The sequence below is a fragment of the Carcharhinus amblyrhynchos genome, chromosome 27 (assembly GCF_965287045.1).
Source record: "Carcharhinus amblyrhynchos chromosome 27, sCarAmb.v2.hapA, whole genome shotgun sequence".
In the NCBI taxonomy this organism is placed as follows: domain Eukaryota; kingdom Metazoa; phylum Chordata; class Chondrichthyes; order Carcharhiniformes; family Carcharhinidae; genus Carcharhinus; species Carcharhinus amblyrhynchos.
Genome location: NC_137350.1, coordinates 39,169,879 through 39,188,483, shown reverse-complemented (window position 1 = coordinate 39,188,483; position 18,605 = coordinate 39,169,879). Strand labels below are relative to the sequence as shown.

General features: G+C 41.4%; 1 protein-coding gene across 2 annotated transcripts in view; it reads left to right on the top strand.

The window, feature by feature from the left end:
* The window catches only part of nfe2l1b (nfe2 like bZIP transcription factor 1b), a 49,334-nt gene extending 32,216 nt beyond the window's left edge, over positions 1-17,118 (top strand). The window contains exons 2-5 of one of the 2 annotated variants that reach the window (XM_080213853.1): positions 3,321-3,527; positions 8,190-8,279; positions 10,208-10,384; positions 11,219-17,118. In XM_080213853.1, the coding sequence (XP_080069979.1) occupies positions 3,321-3,527; positions 8,190-8,279; positions 10,208-10,384; positions 11,219-12,550 (1,806 nt within the window). In that variant the 3' untranslated portion in view covers positions 12,551-17,118. The remainder of the gene's footprint in view (positions 1-3,320; positions 3,528-8,189; positions 8,280-10,207; positions 10,385-11,218) is intronic. The other variant, XM_080213854.1, reaches the window with a different exon arrangement.
* Positions 17,119-18,605: the final 1,487 nt, after the last annotated feature.

Genomic DNA, 18,605 nt, shown 5'->3' with positions numbered 1-18,605 from the left:
GAAACGGGTACTGAAAATTTCAAATAATTTTGCCACTCCCTCATTCAAGGCAGAAGGAATCGTCTAGAACTGTTTGTGAGAGCTGGATTATTTAAATTTTACTACAGTTTTTTTAAACTACTTCTTATTTAAATGTTGAGTGCATTTCGCTATTGCAAGTTTTTAACCCTGACCATTGACTCTGAAGTTGCCACTGGTTTTCTTCAGAGGTCACCTTGATCTAAATAGCTGGCTGTTTTAAGCAGCCATTTTTTCTGAATTGACCACGCTTCCATATTTAATTAAATGTGTCAACTGTCTACCTCCAGACTGGGCTGAAGCCTCTGATCAGCCAAGCTGCGACTGAGACCAATAGGCTGACGTGGGTATCTGCTAAAAGCAGTCATCCTTTCTTGTTCCACTTTCAAGTTGGTTTTAAGGCCTAATATTTAATCATAAACTGAGTCACCATCACTGAATTCATTGGCGTCTACTGACAGTATATTTGTTAGTCTGTTCCAATGTGAATTTTCATACACAGTATGGAGAAAACTGGCATTTTCCAGTGAATTCCAGGTGGCACAGTGGCTAGCACTACTACCTCACAGCGCCAGGGATCCAGGTTCAATTCCAGCCACGGGCCACTGTTTGTGTAGAGTTTGCACATTCTCCCTGTGTCTGCGTGCGTTCCCTCAGGGTGCTCTGGTTTCCTCCCGTGTGTGGGTTAGGTTGACTGGGCGTGCTAAACTGACCCTAGTGAATCTCTGGAATTCTCTGCCCGTTGAAGTGGTGGAGGCTGCCTCGCTAAATATTTTTAAGAAGCGGGTTGATGGGTTCTTGATAAGAGAGGGGATTAAGGGTTATGGGGAGAGGGTGGGAAAGTGGAACTGAGCCACAACAGATCAGCCATGATCTTATTGAATGGCGGGGCAGGCTCGAAGGGCTAGATGGCCTACTCCTGCTCCTATTTCTTATGTTCTTATGTTCTTAGTGTCGTGGATTGGCAGGATAAAGATGTGCGGTCACGGGAATAGGGCCTGGGTGGGCCTCCTGCAATGTAGGGATTCTATGATTCTATTGTATGATTTGATGCTGGGTGTCCCAGGAAACTTGCTTTGGGAAAATAAACTTTTTTTGAAGGAAGAAACAGTTATTGAATCCTGGTTTCTTCTGATCTGGATTAAAAACATTATGGCTCTAATTACTTCGTGTAAATGAATTACTTCGTGCAATGACCAGGCTTTATTGATTTAAGACCTCTTTCCCATGAAGTCTGCTCAATGTGCCTTTAAAGGGACAGGTGTGTTAAAAAAAATCATTATCTTTAGCCTTTCATCAAAGCTGCTGCATGCTGTGTATTACAACAATAATATCTTGCATTTATGTAGTACTTTCAAAGATAAAATGGCACACATACCATCTCTCTCTCTCTCTCTCTCTCTCGCACTCCTGTGGTTCCACCCCCTGCCTGCCAATCCACATAAACATTTTCCAGTGCCCCACACTACTGCTAGGTGCAGTTTTTATAAAAACAAGTGCTTGCCGCTCCTTTAGAGAGTTGTATGTGTATATTTACATTTGCTACATCTTATCAAGCTTGTTATCTTGCTGTCTGTGACTGGTGCACTGAAGAAGCAGCCCAGACTACTTTGCTACAGCTCACTGTCCCCATACGTAAATCAGTTATGGTACCACTGTGACGTGAGCAGGAGAGAGAGGGAAGCGGCAGTAAATCAAACATTATTGTCAGGTAGTGTCTGACTGAAGCCTGGAACTAATCTCAAATTTGTGCCCTCTAAGCTGCTGTCTGGAATTTGAAATACGAAAGCAGACTAACCGGTTTTAAACACAGCCAAATATGGTAGAGTTAAAAAGGGAGGCAGATTAATGGAAATGGTTTTGGCCACCCCAACATGTGAGAATGGGGGCAAAATGGACTTCTTTGGAGAGCTGTCATTTTAGATTTGTCTTTTTCCCTTTCCCCTTTCCTGTTAATCTTATTTGGGATCGGTGGGTTTGTGACTAATCCAGATATGTTCAATATCAGAAGCATAAATAACTGGTAAAATATCAAATGTCGTCTCTCTCTCTTCTCTTGCCCCCCCCCCCCCCCCCCCCCCCCTATGGGAGAATACTCTGAATGAAAAAAACAGGTCTCTTTCTTTCTGTGCCCCCCTCTCTGTCTCTGCGATACTCTTTCAATGTAGTTTTGTAAATTCCAGATCCTTTCCACTGATAGCTGAACACTTGACATTTCTCTCTAATTTTTAATTTGTTCCTGAGCTGTTAGCAGCATTGACAAGGCAACAAAAACGAAAGGCAGCAACTACAGAGAAATAAACAGGAGTTAAGGTTTATTTATTAGTGTCACAAGTAGGCTTAACTGCAAGGAAGTTACTATGAAAATCCCCTAGTCGCCACACTCCAGCACCGGCCTGGTACACTGAGGGAGAATTTAGCTAACCAGCATGTCTTTTGGACTGTGGAAGGAAACCCATACAGACATGGGGAGAATGTGCAGACTCCACACAGACAGTGATGCAGGCTGGGAATCGAACCTGGGTCTCTGGTGCTGTGAGGCAGCAGTGTTAACCACTGTGCCACTGTCTTGTCTTATTCTTTGTTAGAGGACCATTGACCTGAAATGTTAATTCATTTTCTCTCCGTGGATGCTGCTGGACCTGCTGAGTATTTCTAGCGTGTTCTGTTTTTATTTGATTTCCAGCATCCTCCATGTTTTGCTTTAGCTCTAGCCACACCATATTTATTATCCATTCCTGGTGACTGAAGTTTTTTAATAATCAAGCAAGTAGTGTGACTGGAATCAGACTGGATAGGGTCAGTGGTTTCACACCATGGGAGACATTTGTCGACTAGTTTCTTCTTTAATTCAAATAATGGTAGCTTTCATGGTCAAATTCTCAAATTTATTGAACGCCCATTTTTCAATTGCCAGAATGTTAATTCAATAACAAACCTTGTGGGCTACCATGATTCACAAGTAGGCTTATATTAATATTGCAGTGAAGTTACTTAAGATTTCTAGCATCTGCAGTACTTTTGTTTTATATTATTGTGGAAAAATATCCTCAGGGTGACAGTTGCACTGCCTCTTTTGCTTGCCCTCTTCCTGTGGAAACCTTTGTCCTCCACTTCATGCCATTCCTCAGTGGCAGTGCACTGAATGTGTTTTGGTTTGAATAGAAAATTCCAAAACTGGAGGGGGGAGGATTAAAAGTGCTCCTCTTTCACTTTGTCAACAGCTTAATGAAAGTGTCTTGCTTTGTTGCTGAAATAAGTATTGGATATAAATGAAATGTTTTTGAATTCTTTGGTTTTAGGACATTGATCTAATTGATATCCTGTGGAGGCAGGACATAGATCTGGGCGCTGGGAGAGAAGTTTTCGACTACAATTATAGACAGAAGGAGAACGAACAAGAGGAGCAGAGCACGAAGAATGAAGAAAAAGATGGAAGTGAGAGAAGTGGATCGTTGCAGGGGCCTATTCAAGTGGACGGGGAGACGGGAGAAAGCGTTCCTGATCAGGTACTGGCTCATGGCTCAGGACAGTTAGTTTAACCTGCTATCTAATTCTGGTTGATCATCAAATATCTCAGCAGAGATGTGGATATTCAGCCCACTGTTTTTGCCAGTTCTTTGAAAGAGTTATTCAATTAGTTCCACTCCCCTCCACCTTCCCCTTGGCCATGGAAGGTTACCCCAATCAAGCATTTATCCAAATCCTTTTTGAAATTTGCTATTGATACTGCTTTCACTGCCTTTTCAGACAGCACATTCTAAATAATAAAACATAAGAACACAAAGTCTAGGAGCAGGAGTAGGCAACCTGGCCCCTTGAGCCTGCTCTGCCATTCAATAAGATCATGGCTGATCTTTTTGTGGAGTCAGCTCCACTTACCCACCCGCTCACTATAACCCTTAGGTCCTTTACTGTTCAAAAATGTATCTATCCTTGCCTTAAAAACATTCAATGAGGTAGCCTCAACTGCTTCACTGGGCAGGGAATTCCACAGATTCACAACCCTTTGGGTAAAGAAGTTCTTCCTCAACTCAGTCCTAAATCTGCTTCCCCTTATTTTGAGGCTGTGCCCCCTAGTTCTAGTTTCACCTGCCAGTGGAAACAAATTCCCTTCTTCTATCTTATCTATTCCCTTCACAATCTTATGTTTCTATAAGATCTCCTCTCATTCTTCCGAATTCCGATGAATTCCCCAGTCTACTCAGTCTCTCTTCATAAACCAAACCTCTCAACTCCGGAATCAACCTAGTGAATCTCCTCTGCATCCCCTCCAGTGCCAGTATATTCTTTCTCAAGTAAGGAGACCAAACTGTATGCAGTACTCTAGGTGTGGCCTCACCAGCACCTTAAACAGTTGCAACATAACCTCACTGTTTTTAGACCCCATCCCTCTAGCAATAAAGAACAAAATTGCATTTGCCTTCTTAATTACCTGCTGCACCTGCAAACCAACTCCCTGAGATTCCTGCACAAGGACACCCAGGTCCCTCTGTACAGCAGCATGCTGCAACCTTCTAACCATTAAATAATAGTCCATTTTGCTGTTATTCCTACCAAAATGGATGACCTCACATTTACCAACATTGCACTCCTTCTGCCAGGCCCTTCCCACTCACTTAGATTATCTCCTTGCTGGCTTTCAGCATCCTCTGCACACTTTGCTCTGCCAGTCACCTTAGTGTCATCTGCAAATTTTGGCACAATACACTTGGTTCCCAACTCCAAATCATTTATGTAAATTGTAAACAATTGCAGCCCCAACACTGATCCCTGAGACACACCACTAGTCACTGATTGCCAACCAGAAAAACACTCATTTACCCCCACTTTTTGCTTTCTGTTAGTTAAGCAATCTTCTACCCATGCTAATACATCACCTGTAACACCGTGCACCTTTATCTTATGCAGCAGTCTTTGGTGCGGCACCTTGTCAAATGCCTTCTGGAAATCTAGATATACTACATCCACAGGTTCCCCATTGTCCATTGAATGGAATGTTCTCAAAGAATTCCACCAAATTAGTTAAGCATTAGTTAAATCATCAGCGCTTGCTGAGATTTTTAAAAATGGCCTTCGTTTCCCTTGAGGTTTCCTTATCAATTAACTTAAATTGGCAACATGCTTCCCGACTCTCTCTATTATATCAAACCGCATCATTTTAAACATCTCTTATATGTCCCCTTTTGGAGAATGATCCCAGCTTCTCCAGTCTTTGCATATAACTCATGTCCTGCATCCACTGCCAAAATTTAGCCTTTTCTGTGATCTCGGTGTTTCCTGAACAGTTTCAGGCTGCAGTGCTCAGTTGCAAGCCGTATGCTTTTCCATACACAGTCTTAGTCTAGACAGCATTGCCAGGCAGTGTGACTGGCCAGGTGTTGGCATCATATTTTCACAATTACCCAATCCCAATATTTTTGCTTAACTAAGTAAAGTGTTTATATTGAGTGCTTCCTTTTAATCTGCATGCTAACATTCCCAATGGCTGGATCACTGGGAGGCATTAAAATGGAATGATTAGAACATGCCTAGGACTGTTTGTACTGGAGTTTCATTGCACTTGGCTTTTCTCCATGAAGCTAAATAAAGGGGGAGCTTCAAAGAGGCCCTGTGGCAAGGAACAAGCTACAACTGAAATTCTATCCATGTTTATCTTTGATTTGGATAATGGTATGTTGGATTACCTGCAGTCACTAAGCCAAGCAATCTGGTTGTGCAGTTGTTTTATTGTTTCAGTTTAAAAAGCCTGATTGTAGATGCGAATTATAACTCTGGTTTTAAGAAAATGAATGTTTTTTTTCCCTAAACCAGTTCTTCTGTATATACAACATGCTTATTCCAACATTTCTAATTTCATGACTTTAAGTGGAATATATTGTGTTTGCTACAGTGTTGGACATTTCCTCTCAAGTCTCCCTCCTGAATTTTAAGTTTGAGTGAGGACTTTATGTGGGAGGGAGAAAATAGAAAGAGCTGTCAGTTGGCAAGGCGCACCTCTTAAATGGTTTTATAAATCCAAATCCAACATTCAAATACTGAGTATAAGGAAAATTCTAAACTGAATTTTCAGTTGAATTTAATAATTTGTAATCTCTCTGGAGAAGGGTTTGGGAGAGCCTCTGACTGCTATGAAAATTGAATATGCTGCCTCAATATCTACAATACAGACATATTTAATCATTCATTTCATAACTTTATATAATTGCATTGCTATTTGCCTGCCCATATGATGTAAGGTACCACCCAGTGTAGCACTGAATAACATAAGCCAGAAATGCGTTAATGTTTTGATTCATGTATGGTGAGCTAATCTGGGCAGGGAAGAGGAAGTGTTTTCACTTGAGGTGCATTTTAAGAAAGATATATTGGCCTTGGAAGGAGTGTAGTTCAGATTTGTCAGAATGATACCCAAGTTCCAAAGATTAAGTTGGTGAAAACTGTGAAGAAATAGAAAGCAATACCTCTTTTTCCGCTGCAAATATTTCTTTATTAACCAAGTAGACCACTTATTATTCACTTTAATTAAAAAAAACTTTAAATTATAACTTGCTTTAAACAAAAAAAAATTGTTGACAGACAGCTGGGCTGTATTCCCTTCAATTTCGAAAATTAAGGGTGATTTGATGTAGTTTTCAAAATAGTAGTGGGATCAGATAGGGCAAAGGAGATGTTTGGTGAGTTTAGAGTGAGGAAATATATCCTAAATGTTAAATCTAGACTCTTCAGAAGTGAAATTAGGAAATGCTTTGATATCTAAGAATGGTAGAAACTTGGAATTCTCTTCTGCAAATGATAATTGATGCTGGATAAATTAACTTTAATCTGAAAGTTTTTTGTTAACCAAAGGTTTGCAATACCTTCCTAAGTATTTGTTACATAAAGATGCCATTTTGACTGAGCAGGACTCTGATATAATGGGAATGTAGCTTTTGTTTTAATCTTTGGAATGCAGGTGTCCCTGGTATGGGCTGGCCAGGTTGGCAGATTTCCTTCCTTAAAGGATGTTAGTGAACCAAATGGTATTTTTGCAACATTGATGGTGAATATGGTGACCATGAAACTAAGATTATCTTTTAATTCTAGATTTTCTTTTTAACTGAATTTAAATTCTACCAGCTGCCATGGTGAGATTTGAACCCATGTCCTCAGAGCATTAGCCTAAATCTCTATATTACTAATCTAGCGACATTACCACCACACTGCTATATTTGCCATTTAATAGGCTTTAGGCACATTTTAATGGTAACATGTTTTTATGTTTAATTAATACAGGTTGCAAAATAATTAGCATCTGTGCTCTTCAAAAGTCGTATAAATGCACAAGACCTGTTCTGTCTACATTCTAGCCTTTAGCATTGGCTGCTGCACCTTCATGTTAATCATTTTTTTAACATACAAAGCTATACCGCCTATACAATTTCTTCTTGCCTCTGGCAAACTTGTGATTTACATTGAAATGCAAATGTGGCAACCCTTTTGCACAACAGCAAGGAGCAACAGAAAAGAAGGCCATTCATCTGCTCAAGAAAAATGAGATTGATTAAAACTTGATTTGTTTAATAGAGACTGAGTTTGCCCCAAATGTTAGATCCAGCATTCAGCAAAACACATTGTAAAGAGATGAATACATAGTTTTTAAAAAGCAGCTTCCTCTACAGTTTCTAGCTTCTCACTATTTATAAAATTCTCCAAATTTATTTTTCAGAAGTACTTTGTGGAAGATTTCATACTTCCATAACCTTTATAGCATAAAAATGATGCATTTGACCCCCTCAGTACATGCTTACATTTAAGCTCCATATTCACACTTGATTGCCTCAAGTTTTTCATCTGCCGTAGTTTTGCCTACCGGGTTCATTTCTCAGTGTGCCTTGCAACTTCCTGTTCCTATCTGTACTGCACACTAAATTGGTGTCATTAGAACCTCGTTATATGTGTCTCATTTCTGCCAATAATTATGCAGATCTTTAAAGTTTTCTAATAGTCCATATGACGTAAACATTCCCTTGTTTATACAGATTTTTGTCTTGAAATTAGATTTTTAAGTTTAACCTGGCAGCTGCATGGTTTTATCATCGTTTCCCAGACCCTTTTTACTTGTGGTTTGTGTGTGCAGTTTTGACCCCTCCATTTACCAATGTTAATCAGATCTGATGTTGTTTTGCCAGGTGCCGGAGTTAGTGGAGCAGACTGCACCTTCCTTCGAGGAGTGCTTGAGGCTTCTGGATGAAACATTTTGTTTTGGGGAGGACTCTGAGGTCAGTGAATAGTGACAATGCTATGTTGGATTTTAACCAAGAACCATAGGCCACTATGCCACAAACATTCTACCCAGATTGGATGTGAATTTTTATAGTAGATTCCTGGTAGTAACTATAAAGCTACCATCTCGGAGTCTAGATCGCCTCATGTGGATTATATATGGTTTCTTGGAAGAAGCAGGCTGTGATGGAGACTAGGGATTAGGACTTGGAGATGAGCTAGAAACTGGGGCTAGGCATGAAAAGGTTGATTGTGGACAATTTGAAGAAAACTTAAGACTGTTCATTGTCATTAGGTTGTGGGTGAGTTCTCAGGTACCTCTAAACAGTATGATAAAGGTAAATCTAGAACACAGCTTTGAGCTAAACTATGGTAGTCATTGAGGATGAATTCTGGAGTTGGGAGTGATGGGTGAGTCAGCATGGAAGGGATGAGGAAGAGTGTATAAGGATTGGCATCAGGACATTTGCCAGTTTGTTGAACACAAAACCAATTAAGATGATCCAGTTAAGATGATTGAGCAAAAGCGCCTGAAATCTTTAAATTACCAAAAATGGTGTAAGAGGAATTTTCTGAGATGTCCACTGGGGTGTCTTGTACTCAATCTCACTCAACCAATAGACTGCAAAAGTCAGCATGTAGTTAAAGAATAAAAAGGAATTTTATTTACTATACATGCATCAGGAGAGAGAATTGTCAATGGCCACCATCTATCTTCTCTTCCTTAACATTACAAAAGTAGAATTGATGGACTGTTCTGGACACTCCAGTATCCCACACAACTTGTCACCCAAACTGGAGTGTCCAATTACAATATTACAAAGTATCACTTTAGCCAATAACATTCCACCTGTCAACAGGAGTGCGAGCTCATTTGTATATGCAATGTAAAGGCCCTTTCTTCGTTACTAGGAAACCTAACCCATGAAAATCTTCTATATGCAAGGCCACAGCTAATATCTGCAAATTATAATTGGCAAAAGGAGTCATTCTTCTGCCCGAATACGGCCTCTCATCAGTTTGAGAGATTACACCAGCCCTGCTACCCAGGAATGAATATAATCCCATACATTCCAGATCTCTGATTAAACTTGCTCCTGCGTATTCCAAGATAAGAGACCTTTCTGTGCTCCTTTGTATTAAAATAATTTGGTCTGTCTACCACTGTTTCCCATCGTGCTGAGCAGTTCAATCACCCATTCGCCAAGGTTTACAAAACACGTTTAAGAATACCGTTTAATTTCATGATATTTGGTTAAATTGTGGGTTATAACAGTTTATAATACCTTTGCATGTATTGTTCCAGGCACATTGTAAATTCTCACTATATACAAGGCACTTTATAATTACCTCAACCCGTCTACTTATCATAGACAATCTAAAATTAAGGGCTTCTATAATCTGATTTCAATTTACCCTTCTTCTGATGGGGCCATCCATGTTCAGAGCTAGCATGTGGCTTCCAACTATTTGACTGGGTTTTGAAGATTAGCTGTGTGGCCCTATTGTGATATATGTAACACTCTAGTGTGTTCCCAAATTTTAGCTGGATCCATTGACATGCTTCATCTAACTGGGCATTGCATCCCTGAACCGAGTTCTCACGAGGGAATAATCATTGTGCAATCATTGTAAATTATATCAAGCAAGGCATAACTAAGCCTTATACTCTGTGGTCACCCAGTTAAAGATGGGCTTCTGTGCGATGAAACATGTTGCTAAGCTGACTGCAAATGTCAGTTTGTAAGGTGCAAACACTCGCTGCGTGATGAATGTAGCAATCATTTAGCAATGTGATTGTCTCCCAACCAGTACCCCTACTGAGGCAAGCGTCACACTCTGTGCACACTTATTGTATAGGAACAACCTGAGAGATGTTGATGGAGCTTGGCAAAAGACTGAATTTCATGTCTTCTGTTATCAGTTTCCAACAGCAATATCCTCAGTGCTGAATGAGACTACAGACAATGCTCTGCCCAGCACCAGCGACAGCCTGACTGCAGGCTCACAGATGACCCTTCTTCCACCTCTCTTGAGGCCAGAGACTTCTTTAGACTTAGAACAACAGTGGCAGGACCTCCTGTCCCTCATGGAGCTACAGGTGAGCATCTTCTGAACTGTGCGCATGGTTTGTTTTGCTCTGTTGATGTGTGCAGGTACAGGTGCTTTGGTTTTTTAAAATTCATTCTTAATGGGACATGAGCATTACTGGCTGGGCCAGCATTTATTGCCTGTCTCTAACCAACCACATTTCTGTGGATCTAGTCACTTGTAGGCCAGACTGGATAAGGATGGCAGATTTCCTCCCTAAAAGATATTAGTAAACCAGAGGGTTTTTTCCGGTAATGGTAGACTTTTAATTCCAAATTTTTATTGAATCCAGATTTAACCATCAGTTGTGGTAGGATTTGAACCTGGGTTCCCAGATCTTGCTCTGGAGCTGTGGATTACTAGTCCAGTGACAATGTCAAGGTTTTCTTAGTTAACATTCCCATCTGGTGCAAAATTTTGGAGGTACAATTCAATCCTCACCAGGTTCTGCCTGTTTATCTATAGCAGTGTATGCAATGAACTGCCCATGGATTTGTTTATGGGTGTGTGTGTGTGTTTCACCACTGCCAGATATGGAGAGGCTAGTTACACTTGCTTTGGGTTGTTCCGTTGGAGCCAATGCAGTTCAGTTTGAAAGGACTTGTTCACCCGGGGGAGCTGGTGATCTCATATGGAATGATTCTTCTGCAGGGATTTGAGGGAAGGAAATGGAAAGAACAGGTATCCAGGTTCGTTCTTCTCCTGTTCTCTAGCTTAATATCAGCTGTTTAGCAATGGCCCACCAGCTATTGAGCATTGATGAGAGGGGCATGATAACAGGTTGCAACGGTTGTGTAATATGTATAGTCAACTTTTTAAATCATGTTTTGATCCTCATTTGCAGGATATGGAAGTGACCAACAGTGTAACATCATCGTATAATGTCTCTGGGAATGGCAGCACTGATGCGCCTACAAATTACAACCAAACTCCAGCCACAGCCATCAATCAAGATGTAAGTCTCCACGATGCCACCTTACCACTATGTGGCCAGGACTTCCCATCCTTCTTTAATCCAAACTTGGAGAACCCTTCTGTGGAGAGCAGTCCCAGGCTCCAGCGACTGGCATCCACCAATTCCACCAACTTTGATGCCACCTTTGGATCCACCAACTTTACTGGGATTTTTTTCCCTCCTCAGATTAATGGAACCAGCAATGAGACTTCTGGCTCCAACTTGCCTGACCCTCTGTCTAGCTTGCTGGATGAGGCAATGTTTGACGAGATCAGCTTGATGGACCTGGCCATGGAAGAAGGTTTTGGTCCAATGGTAGCCTCTCAGATTGAGGAAGAGCTGGACTCTGATTCTGGCCTCTCTCTTGATTCAAGCCACAGTCCCGTTTCTCCAAGCAGCTCTGAATCCTCATCCTCCTCCTCCTCCTCCACTTCCTCCTCCTTATTCTACCAGGAAGGGGCAGTCGGCTATAGCACCGATTCAGAAACTGCGGACTCTGAAGAACCTGAGAGAGAAGGTGCAGTGGGAGGCTATCAGCCAGAGTACAGCAAGTTCTGCCGAATGAGTTACCAAAATCCCAATTATTTCCACTCGCTGCCTTACTTGGATCAGGTCAACCACAACCACACTTACAACCTGCCCCCTGGGGCTTCTGTCTCCAGTCAACAGTACCACACAGGCCCTGGCAAGAAAGCAGTAATAAAGGAAACCCATTCCAATCGCATGGATATACATCTGGGCCGTGATGAGCGTAGGGCCAGAGCACTGAAGATCCCATTCTCCAATGACAAGATCATCAACTCGCCTGTTGATGAATTTAACGAGCTCCTGTCCAAGTATCAGCTCACTGATGCCCAGCTGACCCTCATCCGTGACATCAGACGTCGTGGGAAGAACAAACTGGCGGCCCAGAACTGCCGCAAGAGGAAGCTGGACACCATTTTGAATCTGGACCATGATGTGGATCACCTGAAGAAACAGAAGGCCAGGCTGCTAAAGGAGAAAGTGGAGTTTGTCAAGTCCTTGCGGCAGATGAAGCAGAAACTGCAGGAGCTTTACCAGCAGGTCTTTGACCGTCTGAGGGACGAGGAGGGAAGGCCTTACTGCCCGAGTCAATACTCTCTCCAGTACACAAACGATGGCAGTGTACTGGTCATGCCTCGGGCTCTAATCTCTCAGCAAGGAAAATCAGATAAGAAGAAGAACAATAAGAAGAAGTGAAATCCACGGTCAGCCCGAGTATACGGCTTTGAAGTGAACTAGAGAAAGGAACTCAGCGAGAGGCAGCGCCTCCTGAAAGCTGCCACTGACTTTTACAAATAGACAACTGACAATTTGCACCTTCTCGTATTTGAAAATATCTCGCAAATCTGACAGCTGCAGGTCAGTTAGGATGGAACAGTATCCCAGGAGGCTCGGTGACAGAGCTTTATGTATTGAGTTGGTAGTTTGCTTTTGACCACAGCTTGAGAATCAACAAGTGTCTTTGCACTCCTGTTGTGTCCCTTGGGAAGAATAGTTGTGTGCACGCTTGTGTGTGTCTGCTTGGAGGGAGGGGTTGAAGAGCTTGGGTTATAGCAGCTGAAAAGAAGTTTGTTCTCTCTCTGAGTGAGACACCTCGGCTGTGGGTAACAAACTACTCAGCAAAACAAATGAGGATTAAAAATAATTCCCACTGCTCCACAGTTTACAGACACAACCCTGACGCTATGCGTTCAGTTGTTACTTGAATATTTCCCTTTTTTTAATCTAAGGACTTGATGTGTGAACTAAGAGCATTTGTTCACAGGCAATTTTTTATTTAAAAGTTTTAACTTCTAAATAGTGGCTGCATATGTTTTGAAATCAAAAGTTATGATAGAGGTGGTTTGGATAAAATACAGTTGTATTTTGGAGGCACTGTGCTGCTATGAGAGTCTCGGACCTTCTGCATATGACCTTGCTCTGCAGGGATTCATTTTTGCCAAGTGCTGTATCTCTAGCATGGTTTGAAGAGGTGATCTACTTTGAGTCCTTGCTGCAATGGCACTATTTATTAAGTGCAGAAATCAAGCCTTGCACGTTTAATTTTATTTCTGTTCTACAGTGTGTTCATTTGGGCACTTAGGAGTGCTTTAATTTTCAATCATTTCATTGCACTCCTCTCACACTTGGGGCAGCTGAGCAGAAATGCCTGTGTAACACTTCTCGCTTTGTCAGTATACAATGTGTGATGTACTAAGAAAGATGGATTAATTTGTTGTCGTATTCTTCCCAATGCCAGGTATTTTGCTGGTGGTGTGGGGGTTGTTTGGTGGGAGGAGGAGTATTAGCTGGGGGTGAGTGGGGAAGAGAGCCTGTTCCTAGGCCTTTATCAATGATGCTATAAAGAGGTGATGCCAAGGAGCATTAAGGGCTGTCCTTCCCCAGATAGACACAGCTGAGATCTGGAGATCTTTGTGTTGAGGGTGCCTGCACTATTCCCTTGCTCCTTTAACTAAGTGCGCTGAGAGTTAATGGGGTGATAGTGGCTGTCTCAAGATCCCCATTTTTGTGTACCAAATGTGTTGACGTTATTAACCTTTAGTGCAGCTCTTCTTATGGATTCTAGGGTGCAGCAGGCCAGTGTTTGGTGTGTGCCTATAAATCCTGGCTTCGCCAGCTTTCCTTTATTTTTGTGTATGGTCTGCAGCCTTGGCGTGATCCCTTACCACTGCTGTGGCCAGGTCATCATCACATGGGGATCTACAAATGTGAAGCACCCCTTGGATTTCCTGCTCTATTCGTTATTTAAGATGAGGATTTGTGTCAGGGCGTGTCTTTGAAATGTGCTATATTGGGTTTAGAATGGGGAGTGGGATTTCTAGACTAGACTAGTTATAAATCAGCAATTAGTTTCTTCACATGGTTAATGCAGAGTTTACACACTTGCAAAGGAAAATCGATAGCACTGAATGCTTTCAGTTTTATTTATCCCTTCTGATTTTATATCCTGGCAATTGGAGCCTGATTTGTCTGAATACTGGCCCATTCAGGTTGGAAATATCTGCTGTTTAAATGGAGGGCACAATAAATGGATTAATATTTCTAATGGAAGAGACACTCTATACAAATGGAGTTGGATATGCAGACAGCTTCCAGACTCATCACAGAACCAGGCAATCGGAATGCAGTTCAATCTGCAGATATTACTCAAATAATGCAGGGAGGAATTATTGCTTTGCAGAGTGAAAACCTTTTTATACTTTTGATCATAAACTAACTAGCTCAGGGCCGTAACAGGATGGTGATTCAGAGAATGCAGAAAACAAAAGTTTGGTTTCCAAATTAGTGTTTCCTGTTGGTAACCTCCACAGTTTCTTGATTCAGAATGGAAATGAAGTAATATGAAGGAAAGGCTTATTTATAACAAAAGGATAATGCGTTTGGCAAGATGTGTGCGCTTGTGTAAGGGTTTGGTGGGATGTTCTATGGCTCTAGTTGCATGGTGACCTGAATCCTCCCACCTCATACCTCTGAAGATGATTGGTGTTGATGTTGAATGAACCCAGCATTCTGATCAACATGGATAGTATGGAGATTTTTAAGAACTGGCTTTTGGCTGCAGCTCATGTTATTCATACTCCACATAAGAAGCTACAACTCCCATGTACACTGGCTATTGATGCACCCACGCTCCAGTGTTGACTACGAAACATATAGTCTCACTGGCCTTGCCACTCCTGCATGGCATAATCAGTTGTGATGCATTAATCATCCGAGACACTCTGCCATTTTCGGGTATCTGAGGTTCTGGATGTCAGGATTCAGCTCCTCCTCCCACATTGCCGAGACTAACAGGTAACTAGCAAGAAAAGAGACATATAACAGACAGAAGTTAACAGAAATATCATCATCCTTCAGCTGATTCTCCATTTATCAGTTTCCATGGATGTCAAGAATTGACAGCTAGTCTTGGGTCAGGTGTCGCTGCAGTTTTCCATTGTCTTGTGTTAGTTACTCCATGTTAAGTGTACAGCATTTCCAAGATGCATAACCTTCCCTTCATTAGTGTCTGTGTATAAAGACAAGTGAATAGAGTTCAAATCATAATCAACAATATTAATTTATCCACAAAGAAATATCTTTGAGTGCAAATTTACACCTTTAATTGTACAGCTAATTTCAAGTGACCTCTTGCATTGTTGACTAAGATGCATTGCACTGAGTGCTCAGTTCAGCCCCTGCATCGGATTCTGGTGGTCAGAATGATTAAAGCCAGGACTGGAATGGTGCCTGATCCTGGCTGTTACTAGTGCAGCAGTGGGTGTGTTGCAGCTTAAAGAAAGCAGCTGAACAGTTCATTGCAGGGACCTTTTCAATCAGACTTGGGCTCCCTCTACTTCTGCTATTTCAAATTTTACGTAAATGCATTTTTTTCCCCCTCACCTAAAGGCAATTTTATGAATCAGAGGTGACTCTTTAGATTGGTTCAAAGATGGGGAATTGTCCAACTGTCTGGGACAGGAAACTGTAATTTAGCTGGACCATGTCAAGCCGTAATCGGCAGTGCAATCCCAGACCAGAGTTCTGTTTGCCCCGCATCCGCCTTCCTGTGCTTTGCACAACCTTCACTTCCATCAGGCTGGTGCAAAACCTGAGTATGGAGCACAGGTTAAAATCCTTGCTGCAATTTATGGAATTACATAAAATGTGCAGCATTGAAACTGGCTTATGCCAGTGTTTATGTACCAATGCTCTCTGATTCCCTTTTTAATCTCACCATATCATCTCCTTCAATTCCTTTCTCCATGTTTATCTAGATTCCACTCAAAGGCCTTTGTTAGTAAGACAAGTTGCAAAACTCACGAACTTTAATAAACTTAAGTGAAGATTGAAGTTGTGAGACCTCCTTGGGTTTGTGATTGGGCTTTCCACAAAGATGGCTGAGTTTATTTTTGAACATCAAAGTTTGCATTGAATTGATTGTTTCTAGCTTTCTAGTGGATTACATGGGCAGGCAAATCTTCAGTGATTCCTATTTACAGAAAAGGCTGCAGGAAGCTCAAAATTCTAAGTGAGCTAGCCCAGTACCTGGGGTGATGGAGATGAGCGAACAGCCATGTTACTGCATTTGATCTGCCTGCCTCGGGGCTGTTTCCCAAGTATTTATTTTCCCTGCACCTAGAGCAGATTTCAAACTCTTTTTGACATATTCCCACTTGTTTAAAGAAACAAAATAACCAAGGTTCTAAGTGCACCAAATCTAGTTCTAGTTCAAGGTTCTAAGCGCTCCTAATCTAGCAGGTGTGCAAGACTGTTGGATTTGGAAATTCTCTGATCATACAGTTGCAAGGTTCCGTGCTCAGGAACAACATTGGTCCATCATTGTTCCCAGGTGTTGATTGCCAAGGGACAGGAAGTTTCTAGAAACTGAAATCATGCTTAAAGCTGACTCTACACTCTGCATTTCTGGTTAGTTCTAATGGCACTTAACATTTGCTCCAGAGAGGTTACTGAGGAGCTTTGTTCTCCCAGGTTATTTCCTTCACTTATGTATACACTTATACCGGCCTCTGCAAAATAACTAGTAATCTTTTCCTGTTGTCTTTTTGTATTTAAGTTATGGATGATGGAGTGTCTCCTATTTTATTGTTTCCTGTCAGATTTGTGCAGATATCTGATGTTGCCTGTAACAAATGTCTTGATTTTTTTTTCTTGGCTTGGCAGGGAATCTTGCTCTCAAATCTGTATATTTTTCTTTACGTGGAAACTTGCAGCAAACCAGGATTGTTTGGGGAGGGAAATTCAATAAATTAGTTCTATTTTCATATGTTTTCCAGACTAATTATTTCATTCTACTGGATATTGCTGTTTATATTCAGGGCAAGGAGGGGAGGAAAGAATTAATCTTCTCTTCTTCCATAAGGTAAAAAAGTGTAAACCTTGGATGGGTGGTAGGAATTTATACATCTGGACATTGTCAGAATCAGATGTATACATGTTAGGAATTAAGTGATTATTCCTTCTAAAAATTGGGGGAGGAGTTCCTCATATTCAGACATTAGAAGGTGGCACAGTGTTTAACATTGCCTCAGTGCCAGGGACAGGTTTGATTCTGGCCTTTCATGACTGTCAATGGAAGTTGCATGTTCTCTGTGTTTGTGTAGGTTTCCTCCCATGGTACAAAGGTTTGCAGGTTAGGTGGATTGACCATGCTAACTCATCCATATCTAAACATGTAGGATTTCCCATGGTGAATGTAGTGTTGTGGGGATGGGGGTACAGATGCTGAGTTGATAGCAGTTAAGCAACAGCATGACATCACTTCTCAATCTCATCCAACAATGTCTGACACCTTTCACCATACCTGGGTAAGTTCTGTCCCACTACCAGGACAGACCCACTAGAGGTGGCACAATGATAGGAGTGAGTTCCCTGCAATGACTCTAGCCTCCATAAAATCTCATGGCATCATGCTAAACATGGGCAAGGAAGCCTCCATCAGCTGAGGGATTGCAGGAACACAAGTACTTGGATATTTCAAAGTAATTGTTGTCCTCTGATCCAGAGTGCATAAAGGTGTTCAGAGTTGAGAAAATATCCCTTATCAGTCTTTTCCCCTCTCTCCTCCTTTCCCCTCACCTCAATCTTGCATTCTCATCTAATACCCACTTTTAATAAGATAAAGTGGGAAATAGGACTGATTACATCATTCTGCAGAAAGCTGGAGGACTCAATGGGGTGAGTACCCTCCTTTCCTGTGCTACATTATCAGTAAATGCAACATGATCACTTTCCTAATAAACAGACTCATGTCTGTGGCCTTAAATTTTACACCAGTATTTATTGGCTGTGAATGACTTTGTAGGAAACACATCTTATGTTTCTGCAAACAGCAATGAAGTAACTTGACAAGATGTGTTATTTGAAGGAATGAATGCCAGAAAGAATACAGTTCCAAATTGGAATGATGGCCAGAAAAATCAAAATCCTGCTCAATGAGTCTGAACAGGACGAAGTTCACATCACTTTTGTATTTCTCTTTAATACAATATCAACTGGAGTGATTTTTTTTCCAGGACATCCAAACTGGGATTCTTTGGTTTGAGTCAAATCTTTCCACATGAACTGGTCCAGTCCTCACACCTATTTTAAAAATAATTGCATACTGACCAGTAGGGGAAGGTCATACCTATTTAACATGATCCATAGTGAGACAAGGAATCGTTAACTTCACATGTTGACCCACTCCAGATGTTCAGTACTTTGCTCTCAGATTAACACTTGTCCAATTACAAAAAAAAGACAACATTGC